The 18,269-nt window shown below is 44.4% G+C and overlaps 1 protein-coding gene across 2 annotated transcripts in view; it reads left to right on the top strand.

The window, feature by feature from the left end:
- Positions 1-4,645: 4,645 nt before the first annotated feature.
- LOC144672767 (uncharacterized protein C10orf67, mitochondrial-like) overlaps positions 4,646-18,269 on the top strand; it is a 148,750-nt gene continuing 135,126 nt past the window's right edge. For both annotated transcript variants that reach the window (XM_078534744.1, XM_078534755.1), the window contains exons 1-3: positions 4,646-4,823; positions 6,350-6,470; positions 15,398-15,541. In XM_078534744.1, the coding sequence (XP_078390870.1) occupies positions 4,687-4,823; positions 6,350-6,470; positions 15,398-15,541 (402 nt within the window). In that variant the 5' untranslated portion in view covers positions 4,646-4,686. The remainder of the gene's footprint in view (positions 4,824-6,349; positions 6,471-15,397; positions 15,542-18,269) is intronic.

An 18,269-nucleotide genomic window follows, 5' to 3' on the forward strand; every position in this document is an offset into this window, starting at 1 on the left:
AGGACTGTCCGAGCAGACCAATCGTGTCAGCCTGTTCCTGCCCCACGGAACTCATTTCTTGCTATCGTGACTCCATTCTCTCTCCCCTTGTCCAGTCCCTTCCCACCTACATCCGTGATTCCTCTGACACCCTACATCATATCAACAATTTCCAGTTCCCTGGCCCCAACCGCCTCCTCTTCACCATGGACGTCCAATCCCTCTACACCTCCATCCCGCACCGGGATGGTCTGATGGCTCTCCGCTTCTTCCTTGGACAGAGGCCCGAACAATCCCCATCCACCACTACTCTCCTCCGTCTGGCTGAAGTTGTTCTCACACTGAACAATTTCTCCTTAAACTCCTCTCACTTCCTCCAAATAAAAGGTGTGGCTATGGGTACCCACACGGGCCCCAGTTATGCCTGTCTCTTTATGGGGTATGTGGAACATTCCATGTTCCAGTCCTACTCCGGCCCCCTTCCAAGAACAATTCTTTCTCCGGTATATTGATGATTGCTTCAGTGCTGCTTCATGCTCTCGTCTGGATCTGGAAAAATTTATTAATTTTGCTTCCAATTTCCACCCCTCCATCATTTTCACATGGTCCATCTCTGACACTTCCCTTCCCTTCCTTGACCTTTCTGTCTCAATTTCTGGTGATAGACTGTCCACCAATATCCATTACAAGCCTACCGACTCCCACAGCTACCTCGACTACAGCTCCTCACACCCTGTTGCCTGTAAGGACTCCATCCCATTCTCTCAGTCCCTTGGCCTCCATCGCATCTGTTCTGATGATGCCACTTTCAAAAACAGTTCCTCTGACATGTCTTCCTTCTTCCTTAACCAAGGTTTTCCACCTACGGTTGTTGACAGGGCCCTCAACCGTGTCCGGCTCATCTCCCGCGCATCCGCCCTCACATCTTCCTCTCCCTCCCAGAAACATGATAGGGTCCCCCTTGTCCTCACTTATCACCCCACCAGCCTCCGCATTCAAAGGATCATCCTCTGCCATTTCCACCAACTCCAGCATGATGCCACCACCAAACACATCTTCCCTTCAACCCCTTTGGCGGCATTCCGCAGGGATCGTTCCCTCCGGGACACCCTGGTCCACTCCTCCATCACCCCCGACACCTCAACCCCCTCCCACGGCACCTTCCCATGCAATCACAGAAGATGCAACACCTGCCCTTTTACTTCCCCTCTCCTCACCGTCCAAGGGCCCAAACACTCCTTTCAAGTGAAGCAGCATTTCACTTGCACTTCCCTCAAATTAGTCTACTGCATTCATTGCTCCCAATACGGTTTCCTCTACATTGGAGAGACCAAACGCAGACTGGGTGACCGCTTTGCAGAACACCTTCGGTCTGTCTGCAAGCATTACCCAGACCTCCCTGTCGCTTGCCATTTTAAAACTCCACCCGGCTCTCATGCCCACGTCTGTCCTTGGCCTGCTGCATCGTTCCAGTGAAGCTCAAAGCAAACTGGAGGAACAGCACCTCATCTTCCAACTAGGCACTTTACAGCCTTCTGGACTGAATATTGAGTTCAACAATTTTAGATCATGAACTCTCTCCTCCATCCCCACCCCTTCTGATATCCCACTTTTTCCCCAATAATTTATATAGATTTTTCTTTTCCCACCTATTTCCATTATTTTTAAATGTATTTCCATCCATTTTTTTATCTCTACCTTTTAGCCCATTTCGATTCCTTCACCCCACCCCAACTAGGGATATCTGTACCTTGCTTCTCCTGCTTTCTACCCTTAATTAGCACATTCCTTAGATAATATCAGCACCTTCAACACCTCTCATTGTCCTTTTGTCTATGACATCTTTTGGCTATCTCCACCTATCACTGGCCCTCTATCCAGCTCTACCCTCCCCCCTTAAACCAGCTTATATTTCACCTCTTTTCTATTTTTACTTAGTTCTGTTGAAGTCATATGGACTTGAAACGTTAACTGTATTTCTCTCCGCAGATGCTGCCAGGCCTGCTGAGTTTTTCCAGGTATTTTTGTTTTTGCCTAGCAATATCTTGCTGCTTTCAGTTGTGATCATAATTTGCCATACCCCCAATAATATGCTGACAGCAAGTTTTGATATTTGCACCTTCAGAGCTCCCTTGCTACATCAAAAAACTTCTAAATTAACCTCTTCAAAAATTGGACTTTAGGACAATGAAAGGTAAAAGAATTTAACTTATTCAGTCACATTGAGACAGTGGGCTGGGCCATAAAGGATTGTTTTAAATTAAAAGGTTGGTTTTCAGTCGTACGGTGTTTTTGTCGGTGGTCAGGTGTGGTAACCACACTGAGCTCAGTTAGGTAAACGTCAGGAACTCGATCCGGCCCAATTCCACAGTAGAGAAAAGCAAAACACTGCGGATGCTGGAAATCTGAAACAAAAACAGAAATAGCTGGAAAAACTCAGCAGGTCTGACAGCATCTGCGGAGAGTGACACAGTTAACATTTAGAGTTCCAATTCCGCAGTAAGCGCCTACACTATTTTTTTTTTGTAAAAATATACTTTATTCATAAAATATCTTCAATCACATTCCAAACTATTTCAAAAACAACATTACAAGGGTACAATCCAGGTTAAACTTTTACAAAATGTACAACAGAACAGATTTTTTTTTTGTAAAAATATACTTTATTCATAAAATATCTTCAATCCCATTCAAAACCATTTCAAAAACAACATTACAAGGGTACAATCCAGGTTAAACTTTTACAAAATGTATCACCAGGTGCATCAGTACAAACAATATTACAATCATTTACAGCCTTTCATTTTGATCTGTACAGCCCGAGGGGCTCTAAACAGTTCCCAGTCTCTCGGTGCGCTGTGGTAGAAAGGTCTTAGACAGCGACCCTTCCCCATTGCGCCTTTGCGGCAGCTGCCCCAAGCTTTAGTGCGTCCCTCAGCACGTAGTCCTGGACTTTGGATTGTGCCAGTCCGCAACAATCGGTCGGGGACAACTCTTTGCGCTGGAAGACCAACAAGTTTCGGGCAGACCAAAGCGCGTCTTTCACCGAGTTGATGATCCTCCAGCTGCAGTTGATGTTTGTCTCGGTGTGTGTCCCTGGGAACAGCCCGTAGAGCACAGAGTCCTGTGTCACAGAACTGCTCGGGATGAACCTCGACAGCAACCACTGCATCTCTCTCCAGACTTTCTTTGCAAAGGCACAATCCACAAGGAGGTTAACAACGGTCTCTTCCCCACCACAGCCACCTCGAGGGCAACGTGCAGAGGGGGTGAGCCTCCTGGCGTGTAGGAAGGATCTGACGGGGAGGGCCTTTCTCACCACCAGCCAAGCTACGTCTTGGTGCTTGTTGGAAAGTTCTGGCGATGAGGCATTCTGCCAAATGACTTTGACAGTCTGCTCGGGGAACCATCCCACAGGGTCCACCCTCTCCTTATCCCTCAGGGCCTCTAGGACGTTACGTGCTGACCACTGCCTGATGGACTTGTGGTCAAAGGTGTTTTTCTGCATAAATTTTTCCACCAGGGACAGGTGGTACGGCACGGTCCAACTACTTGGAGCGTTCCGCGGCAGCGTGGCCAGACCCATCCTTCGCAACACCGGGGACAGGTAGAACCTCAGCACGTAGTGACACTTGGTGTTTGCGTACTGAGGGTCCACACACCGCTTGATGCAGCCACACACAAAGGTGGCCATCAGTATGAGGGCGATGTTGGGCACGTTTTTTCCCCCTTTATCTAGAGGCTTGTACATCGCGTCCCTGCGGACACGATCCATTTTCGACCTCCAGATAAAGCGGAAGATGGCTCGAGTGATCGCCATCGCGGAGTCTGGAATGGGCCAGACCTGCGCCACGTACAGCAACAGCGAGAGTACCTCACACCTGATGACCAGGTTCTTACCCGCAATGGAGAGGGAGCGTCGCTCCCACATGCCCAGTTTCCTTTTCACCATAGCCACTCGCTCCTTCCAGTTTCTAACGCATGCCCCGGTCCCTCCGAACCATATCCCCAGCACCTTCAGGCCGTCAGCCCTGACAGTGAAGGGGACAAAGGATCGGTCAGCCCAGTTCCCAAAGAACATGGCCTCGCTCTTCCCACGATTTACCTTGGCTCCCGAGGCCAGTTCGAACTGGTCGCAGATGTGCATCAGTCTGCGCACCGACAGCGGATCCGAGCAGAAGACGGCGACGTCGTCCATGCACAGGGAGGCTTTTACCTGAGTGCCTCCACTGCCTGGGATCGTCACTCCTCTTATGCCCGGATCCTTCCTGATGGACTCGGCAAAGGGTTCTATGCAACACACGAAAAGGACAGGCGAGAGAGGACAGCCCTGCCTGACTCCAGATTTAATCGGAAAGCTATCTGTTTCCCACCCATTGATTGAGACTGCGCTACTGATGTTAGTGTAGAGCAGTTGGATCCAATTTCGAATTCCCTCCCCAAACCCCATTTTGGAGAGCACATCCCCCATGTAGGTGTGCGATATTCTGTCAAAGGCCTTCTCCTGATCCAAGCTGATGAGGCAGGTATCCACACCCCTGTCTACACTATTTATACTGCAGATTCGACTCGCTCGGGAACAGGCGCCCAGCTGTCGACGCGCCTGCGCACTTGGTGCCGGTGATTTCTCCCCTCCCTCTCTCTCTTTCGCTTAGGCACAGCCGAGGACAGCACGAGGGGTCCTGCCGGCCTCTCCGTTCGGTTACCATGGTGAGAGCCATAGCCAATGGGCCGGGCGGCTGGAACATGGCGGCTGTCACTTCGCCCCTGGAGTCCGTGCACACCAATGATCAGGACCTGGTCCTACTGTTGTCTTACTCGTCCGGAGCCAACTCTTTCCCTGGGTAAAGGCGGGCAAAGTTTTCTTTCGGTTTGTCAAGAGTCGGCGGCCCGGGAGAGGTGGATTTTACCCTCGGTGCTCTGCCCAACACAGTCTGTCTGTAAACTGCTGTCAGAATTATAACCTGCCGACAGCAACAGTAGAAAAAACTGCATCACTCCTGTTATTGCCCGGGGCATAAAGATTTGAAGAATCGCCCCCCCACTTCTCTTCGCATTTCCTTTTGCCAATCGCCCTCCCATGTAGGGCTGGTTGACTCTTTGCTGGGATGGAGTTTAATGGGCGCTGTCCGGTATTTTACAATACAAGTGGCCCTTTGTCATATACAAGCCCTGACAGCACAGTGCGTGTGGACAGGTTATCCAGTTGCAGTGGGAGTTACAGAGAATTAGCCCAGTCCTGTTTTACCGTCCACCTGCAAATATGTGCTTCTCCAACAGGGGGTTACTCAATAGTGACAAAGGGCCGGATTTTTCCCGTTCAAGCTGATTTCACGGTCGAGAACCTGGGCACGCTCATGGTGGGACATTGGGTGCAATCTTCCCGGAGGTGGTCAATTAAGAAGCTGCCTCGATTTGCGATCGACCTCCAGGTAGGGATGGTGGGTTGCCGGAGGGCCGATCTGTGCACCTGAAGTGAAAGGCGGCTAGTAGACCCACTTTGAATGCTGGGTGCTGCTGAAATGGATTGAGAAGGAGAGGGCAGCATAGGGCTGATGGGACCAGCACTATCCAGTGGATCCGTCTGTAGGTGAAAAGCAAACAATTCCAAGCATTTGCCTGAGGATGACCTAAGGTTTGCCAACTTTGTCCTTGAAAGTGACCAGCGCATGTGAATCCCATGGCACTCCGACCTCTTGCCTCTTTTGAGTTGCAGACACAGCGGGGGTTCCGTGCGCGGTTGACAAAATTCCATAACTTTATAAAAATGCTGCCATAATTAACCTTAATTAGCTTCCTAACGCTGATGGGTGGGTTGCCAGCATTTGACGCACCTTGGGGAATGTGCGTGGTGGGCAGGAACACGTCGGAGAGCTGACCCAATATATTTTTCCTCAAGTTTTCCTGCCCCTCCAAACCTGCGGCCAACGGGTTGGGAAAACACCCTCTCCCCATGATGGGAACCCTAACTGATCTTTGACTTCTCACCCCATAGACGTTAAGGCTATTTAATGACAGCTAAATTGCCACAGACTGAGAATTAAACTTGGTTTGTATGTTTCAAGTACTCTTTGGATTAAACTGACTAAGCCTTCAGGACTACTTGAAATGTACCTCTGCATTTGTTTTCTTACTCTTGATTTTCTAACCCACTCTTCCCTTCATTTCCTAACTTCAATTTTCTCACATTTGACCAATGCAAGTTCATTGTTTTTTCTGCTGAAGCACTCCATATTCCATAAGTGGTATAATACCAAGAAAACTGCCCATTGATTTATTTAGTTTAACAGAATTATCTGTGCTCTTATAGAGTGATATCTGTTTTAAACCATTTTTATGCTGTTTCTGTTGTTACATGTTTTTTTTCTAGCTCCGGCCCCTCAGATCAGTTGAAGATTGGTTTTTTTAAAACAGATCGTGCCACTCAAACTGACGTCAGTGATATATTGGAACTGAAGGAAATGAGTAAAGAAGTCGAGTCTCTCGTAAAGGTACTCAAATTTTTATTGAGCTTTATGAGACAGCTGTGTTTAATATTTAAATAAGAGAATATGGTAATGTAAAATGGGATTAAAAGAACAGTAGCAGCATAGATACAAAACGAGCAAAAGGACAGAAAGCATAGAATAGATGTAAATGGTTATTTTTCAGACTGGAGGGAAGTGTACATTGATGTTCGCTAGGGGTTGGTATAACGGCCATTGTTCTTTTCGATATATATTAATGATCTGAATTTCTATAAGGGGCATAATTTAAAAGTTTGCAGATGATGTGAAACTTGGTGATGTAGTGAACAATAAGGATAATAACAGACTTTAGGAGGACATAGTCTGGTAAAATAGGCAGCCAAATGGCAGATGAAATTTAATGCATAGATGCGTGAGGTTATACATTTTAGTAGCAGGAATGAGGAGACAATATGAACAAATGGTACAATTTTAAAGATGCAGTTGGATTGTTGTCTGATGAAGAAATTGCAAGGCTACAGGGAGAAGATGAGGGATTGTGCTATGTCAATAAGACATGAAAAATTTAAAACTGTATGTATCAAAACTTTGTTCTTTTTTGCTATTTTAAAATGGATATCTGCTGAACCACAAAATGGCTGCTACAGGTCACATGACTCAAGATTGGCCATCTGTTCTGGAAGGTTCCAACAGAGCCTACAAGAACAAAAGAGTTCCGCTTCCCTCCTTGTGGAATCTCATACCCCATTTTCAGTCCACATTAAAACCACGAAACTAGATGACTAACAGATGAACTGATCCCTCCAGCCGGGATGATAACAAAGACAGAGACATACAAACTTGTTATACCTGAAGAAGTGTTAACAGCCACCATTTCGCTCTTAAGGGAAACAAGGGATTTTAGCCAGGAGCACCAAAACTGCTTGCAAGGCTGCAATTAATTCATTAACGGGTCGCCTCGCATGACCCTATGTTTCAAGCCTTTTGGATCGTTTTCATAGTGATGTGATGTGAAATCCTTTTTTGTCACTTTTGGGAAAGTAGCAGGACAGCTAAAATGGCCATCAGATACCTGGATAAAAACAAAAAACTACTGCGGATGCTGGAAATCCAAAACAAAAACAGGATTACCTGGAAAAACTCAGCAGGTCTGGCAGCATCGGTGGAGAAGAAAAGATACCTGGATCTTTTTGATTCAAGGGCTGCTGTCAGGGTGGGCCCAAGAGGTCTATTCCATGCTGACTCCTGACATATTCACTAATTATGAACCGACCAAGGCTGCTATCCTTAGTGCCTGTGAGTTATTCCTGGAAGCATATCGCTAGCAATTCTGGAACACTCGTAAGAAACCCATGCAGACCTACATAGAGTTTGAATGGCTGAAGCTAATCACATTTGACTGGTGGGTCTGCTCTTTAAAAATATAGCGCACCTATGGGGGATTGTGCAACTTGATATTGCTGAAGAAATTTTAAAACTGCTTACCCCCAGCTTAAGAACGCACTTGGAGGAACAGAGAACCCTCACAGCCACAGATGCAGTTGTTACAGCAGACAGCTACGACTTCACCCATAGGCCCGACAACTCAGGCAGACCCTTTCCAAAACACCCACCATCGTCCCCACCCTGCAAAACTATTGGAAAGATAAGAAAGGCATTATGGATAAAAACGGGGCTACAACCAGAAAGGAAAGTAGAAATGGGGGAATGAGAAACCCTCCCCAAGCACGAAAAGAGAACACCTGGAGACCAGTGTGGTCCCACTGTAGCAAAATGGGACACTCCAGACCTGAATGCTGGAGGTTAAAAGGGAAGCCTGTGGGTCTTATAGGGCTCCAGAAGGATACCCTAGTAGGTAGAGCAGCAGAGCAGGCAGCAACACTCACAGAAACTAACCCCCCTGACGGCATGGCCCTATGTGTGGCTGAGCCGGACAAACTCACAAAAAGTTTTCAGAGTTTTGTCCTTCCAGGATCAGCATCCCGTACCCATCCCAGGATGTGAGCAAGTCCGTTGTACTGCTCAGGAATACAGGCACCACTCGGTCCTTAATTTGGATGGAAACATAAGCTAATCCCCGAGTCCTCCCTGAAGGCCAAGACACTGCTCGGTGGAATAAGAGGAGGATACATGTCTCTCCCTCTCCATCGGGTCCATCTGCACTATGACCTCATCTCAGGCCCAATGACGGTAGGAATTGTCCCTGAGCTTCTGGTAGCAGGGATAGATTTCCTACTCGGAAACGATTTGGCTGGCAGTCAAGTGTTAGCTAGTGAAAGAAAAGAGCCCGAGAAGGCCGGCGAAAGCCTGCAGGAATCTGTAGAAATGCAGGGAACCACGACAGGTTTGGGGGCGGGGTGGTAGGGAATGTAGAATCCATAATGGTTGGAATAGCTAAGAAAAAGCTGCTTGCATTTAAGGATGGCCTCCACCAGCAGGAATCTGCAGGTGTATAGGGTGCTGGAGAATGTTCAGAGGCTGTCTCCAACCAGGAACCCATCTGAACTGAGTTCCACTATGGACTTTGACTTCTTGGACTCTGGAAATCACATGAACTAATATTCATTTCTGTGGTTCTTTTACTGTTGTTGCCCATAGTTGTAAATCTTCTTTTCTATCCCTCCCTTACTGTGTGTGTGTGTGTGTGTGTGTGTGTGTGTGTGTGTGTGTGGTTGCGAATGCTCCTCAATCCCTTGTCCCAGTTGAATGAATAAACTAACCTTCTGAGTTAATCCTACCATGCGTTTGCTGTGAATTAATTTTAAATTGGATCACACAAACTGAGGGACTGGGGAAACATGCCATAGCGTATTTCAAGAATAATTTTAAAACACCTCTGCGTACAGAGGGGGAGAAAGACAGGAGGGAATAAAGAAGTTCAGAACCTCTCTCTCCTGTCCCTAACAAGTGGTACTAGGTAAATTGCCCCTATGCCGAGCTGACACAGCTGCAATGGGCTGAATGGCTCCTGTGCTGTAACAATTCTGTAATCTTGTTATATAGGAGCAAAGAAACTTGGGAGTAGGGGTGAGTGTTATTGGTGGTGTATGTACACTTGCACTCTCTCTGAAGGTGGCAGCGCAAGCTGTGAAGGCTGTTTTTAAAAAAGCATGGAGTCCTTGCCTTCACTAATAGAGGAATGCCACAAGATAGAGGGTTCTCAGATGAAATATGATCTTGATACTATTGCACCCTCAAAATATGTCCAATTTGTTTTCCATAGTGTTTGTATCATTTGTCATTAAACAGATTTTGATTGCCAGTGGTTGAAGAAGGTGATCACTCAAAATGGTGGACAGTAGATTTGTTCATTAAGTAGTACAAATTAATTTTAGCAAGAATTAGAAGAAAGTATGCAGTGGAGTGCAAAAGTCTTTGCTAGATTGGGGAGATTTGAGCATATAGAAGTGATCATAAATGATGGAGATCTCTGGTTTTGTTTGTATATTTGGGTGTATTTAAATTGTGTTCAGATAATTCACAAATTTGGGAATGGAGAGAATTACACAGTTGAATGAGAGTAAGATTGTGCCACAAAGCTAGTAATTATTCATTGATTGGTGCAATTTAATGACCAACAGTATTGGAATATAGCAAAAGAAATGTAAGCAGGAATAGGCCAATCATCGGTTTGAGCTTGCTCCGCCATTCAGTAAGATCACACCTGATCTATCTCATCTACACCTTCCTGCACTATTAGCTTTTGTTTGATAATGCTTGTAAATAGCCTTGGGGTATTTTATTATGTTAAAGGTATATATAAATGCAAGTCAAAAACAGAATTACCTGGAAAAACTCAGCAGGTCTTGCAGCATCGGCGGAGAAGAAAAGAGTCGATGTTTCGAGTCCTCATGACCCTTCAACAGAACTGAGTATAGTTAGGAGAGGGGTGAAATATAAGCTGGTTTAAGGTGGGCGGGGGGAGGGGTGGGTGGAGAGAGAAGTTGAGGGTGGGGCGGTTGTAGGGACAAGCAAGCAGTGATAGGAGCAGATAATCAAAAGATGTCACAGACAAAAGGATCAAAGAGGTGTTGAAGGTGGTGATATTATCTAAGAAAATGTGCTAATTAAGAATGGATGGTAGGACACTCAAGGTACAGCTCTAGTGGGGGTGGGGTGGAAAGACTGACAAGGTATTAGTTGTAGATTTTAAAATAATGGAAATAGTTGGGAAAAGAAAAATCTATATAAATTATTGAAAAAAACAAAAGGGAGGGGGAAGAAACGGGGTGGGGATGGGGGAGGGAGTTTAAGATCTAAAGTTGTTGAATTCAATATTCAGCCCGGAAGGCTGTAAAGTGCCTAGTCGGAAGATGAGGTGCTGTTCCTCCAGTTTGCGTTTGGGCTTCACTGGAACAATGCAGCAAGCCAAGGACAGACATGTGGGCAAGAGAGCAGGGTGGAGTGTAAAAATGGCAAGCGACAGGGAGGTTTGGGTCTTTCTTGCGGACAGACCGCAGGTGTTCTGCAAAGCGGTCGCCCAGTTTGCGTTTGGTCCCTCCAAAGTAGAGGAGACCGCATTGGGAGCAACGAATGTAGTAGACTAAGTTAGGGGAAATGCAAGTGAAATGCTGCTTCACTTGAAAGGAGTGTTTGGGCCCTTGGACGGTGAGGAGAGAGGAAGTGAAGGGGCAGGTATTGCAACTTCTGCGTGGGCACGGGGAGGTGCCATAGGTGGGGGTTGAGGAGTAGGGGGTGATGGAGGAGTGGACCAGGGTGTCCCAGAGGGAACGGTCCCTACGGAATGCCGCCATGGGGGGTGAAGGGAAGATGTGTTTGGTGGTGGCATCATGCTGGAGTTGGCGGAAATAAATTCAAAGGATCATCCTCTGCCATTTCCGCCAACTCCAGCATGATGCCACCAAATTAGCCTGTTCCTTAGTTGGTTCCTTGACATACTGATCTAGAAAACTACCTTGTATATATTCCATGACTAACTCCTCCACATTATTACTGCAAATTTGGTTTGCCCAGTGTATATAAAGATTAAAGTCCCACATATTCCATGTGCCTCCAATTTTCTGATTAATACTCTGCCATACACAACAACTACTGTTAGGGGGCCTAAAAAACCCTCACCAATATTTTCTGATTTCTGTTGTTTCTTAGCTTCACCCAAACTGATTCTACTTCTTGAATTGCTGAGCTATTAACTTTAATCCATCCTTTATTATCTGGACTACCACACCTATTTTCCATTTTGACTATTCTAAAAGTTAGATATCCTGGAATATTTAGTTCCCAACCTTGGCCACTTGGCAACCACATCTCGGTAATGGATATAGATCAAACCTACTAATTTCTAATGTGACAATTGTGAGGTTTATAAGTTTACTTTGTTTTAGAATTAGATATTTTGGTTTATAAGGTAGTAATATTTTGCAACTGTAAATGGATGAATGAAAGGGGTCATGTGACCTGTGCCTTACAGTAAGCCTGGGTGGTTTAATTTTTTGAGACCTGAGGAAGACTCAGATTGTTTTATTGAGAAGGAGGCGCAAGGTTTTTATGCCGAGGGACAATGACAGCAGTTTCTAAGTCCATGATGAGTAGAGAATGAGTCAAAGTCCCAGAAAGATGCAATAGATGGATACTAAGTTGTAAACAGTTGTGCTGTAAACTATCTCTTTATTTCTATGACTACAACGTGTTGGGATCAAAACTAATTAACATATCAACGTAGTTACAAAGCTAACGCGTTTGCCATGTGAAAGAGGGTAGAGGAATCCATTTTGAGATCATGTTACAGATTTCTCTTTAAATACAGGGATATCACAGACAGACAGCAGTTGCAGTTTTGTCTTGTGTGGTCTGTAGCCAACTGAGAAGTAGAGAGCTAGAGATGGAACCAGCCAAGCCTGCACCATACGGAGAAAAAATGCGGACAGTCTCATCCACCACACACAACATGAGCGGGAGCTTGCCCTCAGATTGAAAACTGAGTTTATGAGAAATTAAAGGAAGCTAGAAAACTTGCCTAGCTTGAAGCTAGAGGGACAATGACAGTAGTTTCTAAGTCCATGATGAGTAGAGAATGAGTCAAAGTCCCAGAAAGGTGGGCTACACAGTGAGAGTGAGCCTGGGATTAGAGGCTACCCGATTGGGAAAGTCAATGGGAAGCAACCCATTGGAAGCTGGGAGCACCTGTGAATCATTTATGATAACTATAATTCTGTGGAGAGTGCAATGCATGATAAATATAAACGAACCGTTTATTTCTGTAGATTATAAGTTGCCTACAAAAGAAAATGGTGTTTAGTCAATAGTGTTGACAGCCGTTTGATACAGTAAAAATTTTAAAATATTTAATCTTGATGTGTTATTCCTTCCATTGTTAACTCGAAGTTCGAATTTCTCTTTAAAAGTTATCAATCTGTACGGAGATCATAAAACCACCTGCTATTAATTCATCTAATTTGTTGCAGATGTTTTACATGTTCAGATACTTGATCTTTGACCTTTGATACATTGACCTTTTTTCTCATTTTCTCTGATATCACCTTCACTAATGTCTTATTACCTTTCTTACACCCACTGTCCCTTCCTGACCCACTGTGCTTAATTTTATCCAAAATACTGCACTGCCCCAGAGCCTTGACATTTTCCTTTTCCTGAATTCTCTCCACCTCCCGGTTTATTAGTTTAAAGTCCTGTCTACTACCATAGAACCATTCACCAGGACACTGGTTCCTGCCTCATTTAAGTGGAGCTTGTCTCAACAGAAAGTTACCTCTTTACCCAATACTGGTGCCAGGGGCCCAGTTTCTTACATCACTTTTTCAGCCACGCATTTAATCTAATCTGTTTATCTCTTTGTCAGTTGGTTCGTGGCTCACGTAGAAATCCAGAAATTATTATTTCTGGGGTGTGCTTTTTAATTTGGACTCTTTAACTCCTCAAACTATCTCAGCAGAACATCATTTTTAGTTCTAACTACAGCGTTCGTTCCTTCATGGACTAGACAACTGGATCCTTCCCCTCCCTTCCAAGCTCTTCTTCAACCATGAAGGAATGTCTTTAACTCTCGCACCAGGCAGGCAACACAACCTATAGAACTCCTGGTCGCAGCTGCAACAAAGATTATCTATTCCCCTAACTGTACTGTCCCCTATTATTGCCACATTCTTTTCCACTGTCCCACTTGAATAACCTCCTGCACCATGCTGATATGGTCAGTTTGCCCAACAGACATGCAGTCCTTGTTCTCCTCCACAGAGGTAGCAAAATGTTTTAGTAACTCTCCCCTTCCCTGATATTTGCTACTCAGACTCCAGCTCAACAACTCTGAGCCCAAGTTCTTCAAGCTGGAGAGACTTAGCACAGATACAGTTGTCCCTGATAGCAGTGCCCTCTATAAACTCCCATGTGCTGCAGTTACAGCATGCCACCTGCTCTACCATGTCTGCCTAACCTTATTTATTTATTTAGTGAATTATCATTTAAAAAAATTTAACACAATTATTTTAGCTTAATTTATTAGTTAATATATCTAATTTAAGTAATTAATTTAGCAAATATAATAAGTTATAGTTTTCTAACTTAGAGATTTAAAAAACTCACCAAGTTACTGGGCTACCTTGATCACCCTTTGTATAAATTTATCAAAGAACTCAATCAGATTGATTTGACTTTTAAAATCTGTACTTATTAATCATCATTAACCCATAGGGCAGAATTTTCTGCCTGCCGGACGGGCGGGCCCGACCCAATCTCTGGTGGGCGGGGAGATGATCCCCGCCAGAGAAGCGGGCCCCGCCGCCATTTTACGTGGGCGGGCCAATTAAGGCCTGCCCAGTGTGACGTCCGGCAGGAAGCACTATGCACTTTCTGTGCGTGCGGGGGGCGGGGGTGGAAATTCCCCAAAAACGAGAGTGCGCTCTTTTGCGCATGCGCACGGAAGAGCTCACAGCTCCCTGAGGCAAAGTGCTGCCTCAGGGAGATCGCTTCCATTTTTAAAAAGATTAAAAATAGAAAAAAAAAATCCCTAACATGTCCCCCTCATGTGACATGTTCATAAATTACAGTAAAACTTTATTAAACTTTTTAGAACCCTGCATGAAACCTCATCCCGCCGGTGGATGAGGTTTCATGTTTTTCCTATTTGCCGCCGGGGCTCCTGGCCTGCCCGCCAACCTTAAGGTTGGACGGGCAAGTCCTTTAATTGTTTAAATGATCCTGTCAATGGCTTCAATTGGCCATTGACAGATCGGCGGGTGCACAGCCCCCCCCCACCCACCGCCTTCCTGAAAATTTAAATGGGGGCGGGATGACGTTGGGTGTTCCGCCCGATGTCATCCCGCGTCGGCAAGCGGGCCCTGCCCCTTGCTCGCTGACAGCAAAATTCTGCTCATAGCCTGTAAGTGTGAATTAATTTTTACTTTATAATGGTTCCTAGCAGTTTTAGCATATCTGATGGTAGACTGATTAGTCTGTAGTTACCAAGTTTATCCCTCTCTTCTATTTGGAAGAGGGTTGTAACATTTGCAATCATCCAGTCCTCTCGAGTACCCAAGGAGGATTGAAAGATTGTGGTTGTAGCTTGTGCTGTCTCATCTTTACCTTCGCAGTGCACCCTAGGATGCATCCTAGGATAACATACTACATTTGATGCCATCCTATTTTGCATCTCTTTTCTATCTATCTTTTTCCAATCCAATATTTTTACTCTCTGGTCCTACACTCTGGCATATCCCCTTCTTTGTGAAGACAGATCAGTATCTGGGCCATGATCTATACCTATTTGGGAACCATTTTATGCTATTTGCTAATCTTTTCTCTTACTCTCTCCTAGTATCCTTTTTCCAGTTTCTACCTGTGCTGTGTAATCCACCTGGTATTCTTTTGTATTCTGTCCCTGACACTTGTCATAAACCTCTTTTTTCTGTACATCATATTACATTCATGCAATAAAGGATTACTGTAATATGTTTAATATTTTGTGTCTTATTCAGGAAATTACCATACTTAAGAGAAGTTTAGAATCCAAAACACAGCTCCTAAAAGCAGACTATGAAATGAAACTGGAGCAGGAATCCTCAGACCTCTATAATAGGATTAATGACCACAATTCTTATCTCCGAGATATGTACCTACAGGTAATAATTAAATTAATTTCCTTTGTTAGGCTGTTATGAAATTTTACTATATTTTGTGTTTATGGGGTGAAGGTAAGAAGTTGGTTTCACCATAAATCATGCTGCAGTCTTCATTTTAAACATTAGTAGGTAGATTCATGAATTAACTATTGAGCTAAAACAGATATGCTGATGCATAGAATTTGGGCTTTCGCAATAAATGTTCAGTTTCTCAGTCAATTTGCTACCAAATCTTTGTGTTCTTGTTGACTAAAACAATTTTATTCCAAACCAACAGGATTAATGCAATGTACGTATATGAAGTGAAATAATAGTTCTCAGTTTGATATGGTTCAATTTATTGATTACCTTTTGATATGATGGAATCTGTGGTTTCAAAGCTTGTATTGTTGAGACAGATCCTAATTGTAAAGGGAAATTGGGAAAGGAAATTGATCCTTACAGTTTCTAAGGAAACTAAGATTGAAACTGAGATTGGAAACCAAAATTTCTGCAGAGACTGAAACTGGTTGAAATCATACCAAAAAACTGAGAACCAGCAGAGCTCAGATGATGATCCCAGTGGTGTGTTACAGGCAGGCTGAAGAAGATAGAGGCTATCCAGAAACTGAGAATAGCCAAATATACAGCTGCTACAGCTGTTTCTGTTACTTGAAGATAACATTGGTGGATCTACGCAGCCAGACATCCATCGTAGACAGAGTTGAGGTTCTGCAGACATGCCATTTTTGGTGAAAACCGTGCCTGTGTTGACTGTGTGCTGTTGTCGGCTGCGGATCAGACTAAATCCTAGAAGAAGAGGAGCTGAAACTCTTTGTGAGAAAGACAGAGTTTTGAAATACTTTGTGACTGAGATTGTTGACATATATGCTGAGTGGACTGTCGAGCCAATTTGTAAGATCTGTCTTAGTTGTATATGCCATTTAATGTGTAATTTATAGTTCATAATCGATCCCAATTAGCCTGTTAATTCATGTTTACTTATGTTGAATCTGGGTTTTAGCGTATAAGTGTTTACCTCAAGATAGTATTTAGTGTTTGGTTTGTTTAACCCTTGTATAGTAAACATTCTTTTCTTTAAACCGTGGAATCTTGTGGCTTCATTCTTTTAGTAAATAATTGAGATTTCCAATTTAAAAAAAAAAGTTACTGGCCTTGACCAAGGTCATAACAATGACTATACAGTTCTGCTGTTGAATTCTTTTACTGTGTAAGAAAAAACAATACTTGTTTCTATTGGTACACATTATTTGCTACTGCATGTGTGTAAAAAATCAGCATGACTTAATAGGAAATAGTTCTTAACATCTGATGACATATAGCATTCCAAAATTCATTTTAAGGCAAATTTTGAGAATTTAGCGACAACATCTGGTGCAATGAGTGATGATATTTAGATTCTCCCCATTGAATCACTGGGTGGGGGAAAGAGAAAATGATGAACCAAGTTATATTAAGTGGGGTGATAAAAGTGCCTTTTGTATTCGACGGAGATGTGCACACTGACTAAATGAATTGTTTCCTACTAGTAATAATGGGCTGAATTTTGCCCTTGACGGGCGGGCGGGCCTGACCGACTCGGCAGTGGGCGAGCAGCCGATCACTGCCGCCAAAACGGGCCCCACCGCCATTTTACGTGGGCTGGCCAATTAAGGCCCACCCAGCGTGACGCCCGATGGGAAGGGCTATGCGCTCCCTGTGTGGGTGGGTTTGGGGTGGGGGGGGGGGGCAGATTCCCCAATTGCGAGAGTGCGCGAAAGAGTGCACATCTCCCTGAGGCTATGTGGTGCCTCAGGGGGATCACTGAAAGGTCGTGAAAGTTGAAAAATTAAAAAATCATTAACATGTCCCCCTCATGTGAAAATGTCACACAAGATGGGACATGTTAATAAAGTCCACAAAAACTTTATTAAACATTTTTAAAGCCGAAATTAAACCTCATCCCGCCCCAGTGGATGAGGTTTGTTAAAAAATCACATACCCGCCTGCCCATTGGGCCTGTGCTCCGAGCCGAAGTTCGCACGGGCTCCTCAAAATCCTCGTCAATTGCTGACTTAATGGCTTTAACAAGGCCTTTAGTTAATGGCGGGCACACGTCGCGCTGCATAGCGTGCCCGCCGACCTAAACATCGCGATGCCGCGCACTGACATTGGGACGCTCGCGCGACGTCAGCGCACGATATTTTAAGCGCTGATGTGTGGGCTCCGCCACCCGCGCGTCAGCCAGAAAATTCAGTCCAATCAACTTGAGAGAACCTTTCATTTATAAAGCATGCTAGGATGGATAGGATTTCCGACTATAATTCGGGTGGAAATACCAGAGAAATGGCACAAATGGTCACTTAAGACTATTTCTGAGTTTCCCATCAAGCTTCTAAAGAGCCCTTGTGGATATTCCAGGCCTGGAACATTTTTGCACCTGCATATTTATGAAGTTATTTCTGTATATAGGTAACAAAGTTCTCCATCAGAGCATAGATAATGCTGCTTCTTGGGTAGGGAGGGAAAAAGAGAGATGCTGGTGGCTAATTGCATCAGATGTATATTCTAATGGTTTGTATGCAACGTGGTATCTGTAAACCAGAAAATCTGATCAGGTGCGAGGCAAATAAGGATGAACGAAAACAATTTTTTTGGAATATTTAAAAATATTCTCTGTAGCAGAAGAAGTGTAGTAATAATTTAAAATATTACTTTGCTTAACTCATTTACCATGTTCAGCACTGGG

This window comes from Cetorhinus maximus, chromosome 3, assembly GCF_964194155.1.
Source record: "Cetorhinus maximus chromosome 3, sCetMax3.hap1.1, whole genome shotgun sequence".
NCBI classification, from domain to species: domain Eukaryota; kingdom Metazoa; phylum Chordata; class Chondrichthyes; order Lamniformes; family Cetorhinidae; genus Cetorhinus; species Cetorhinus maximus.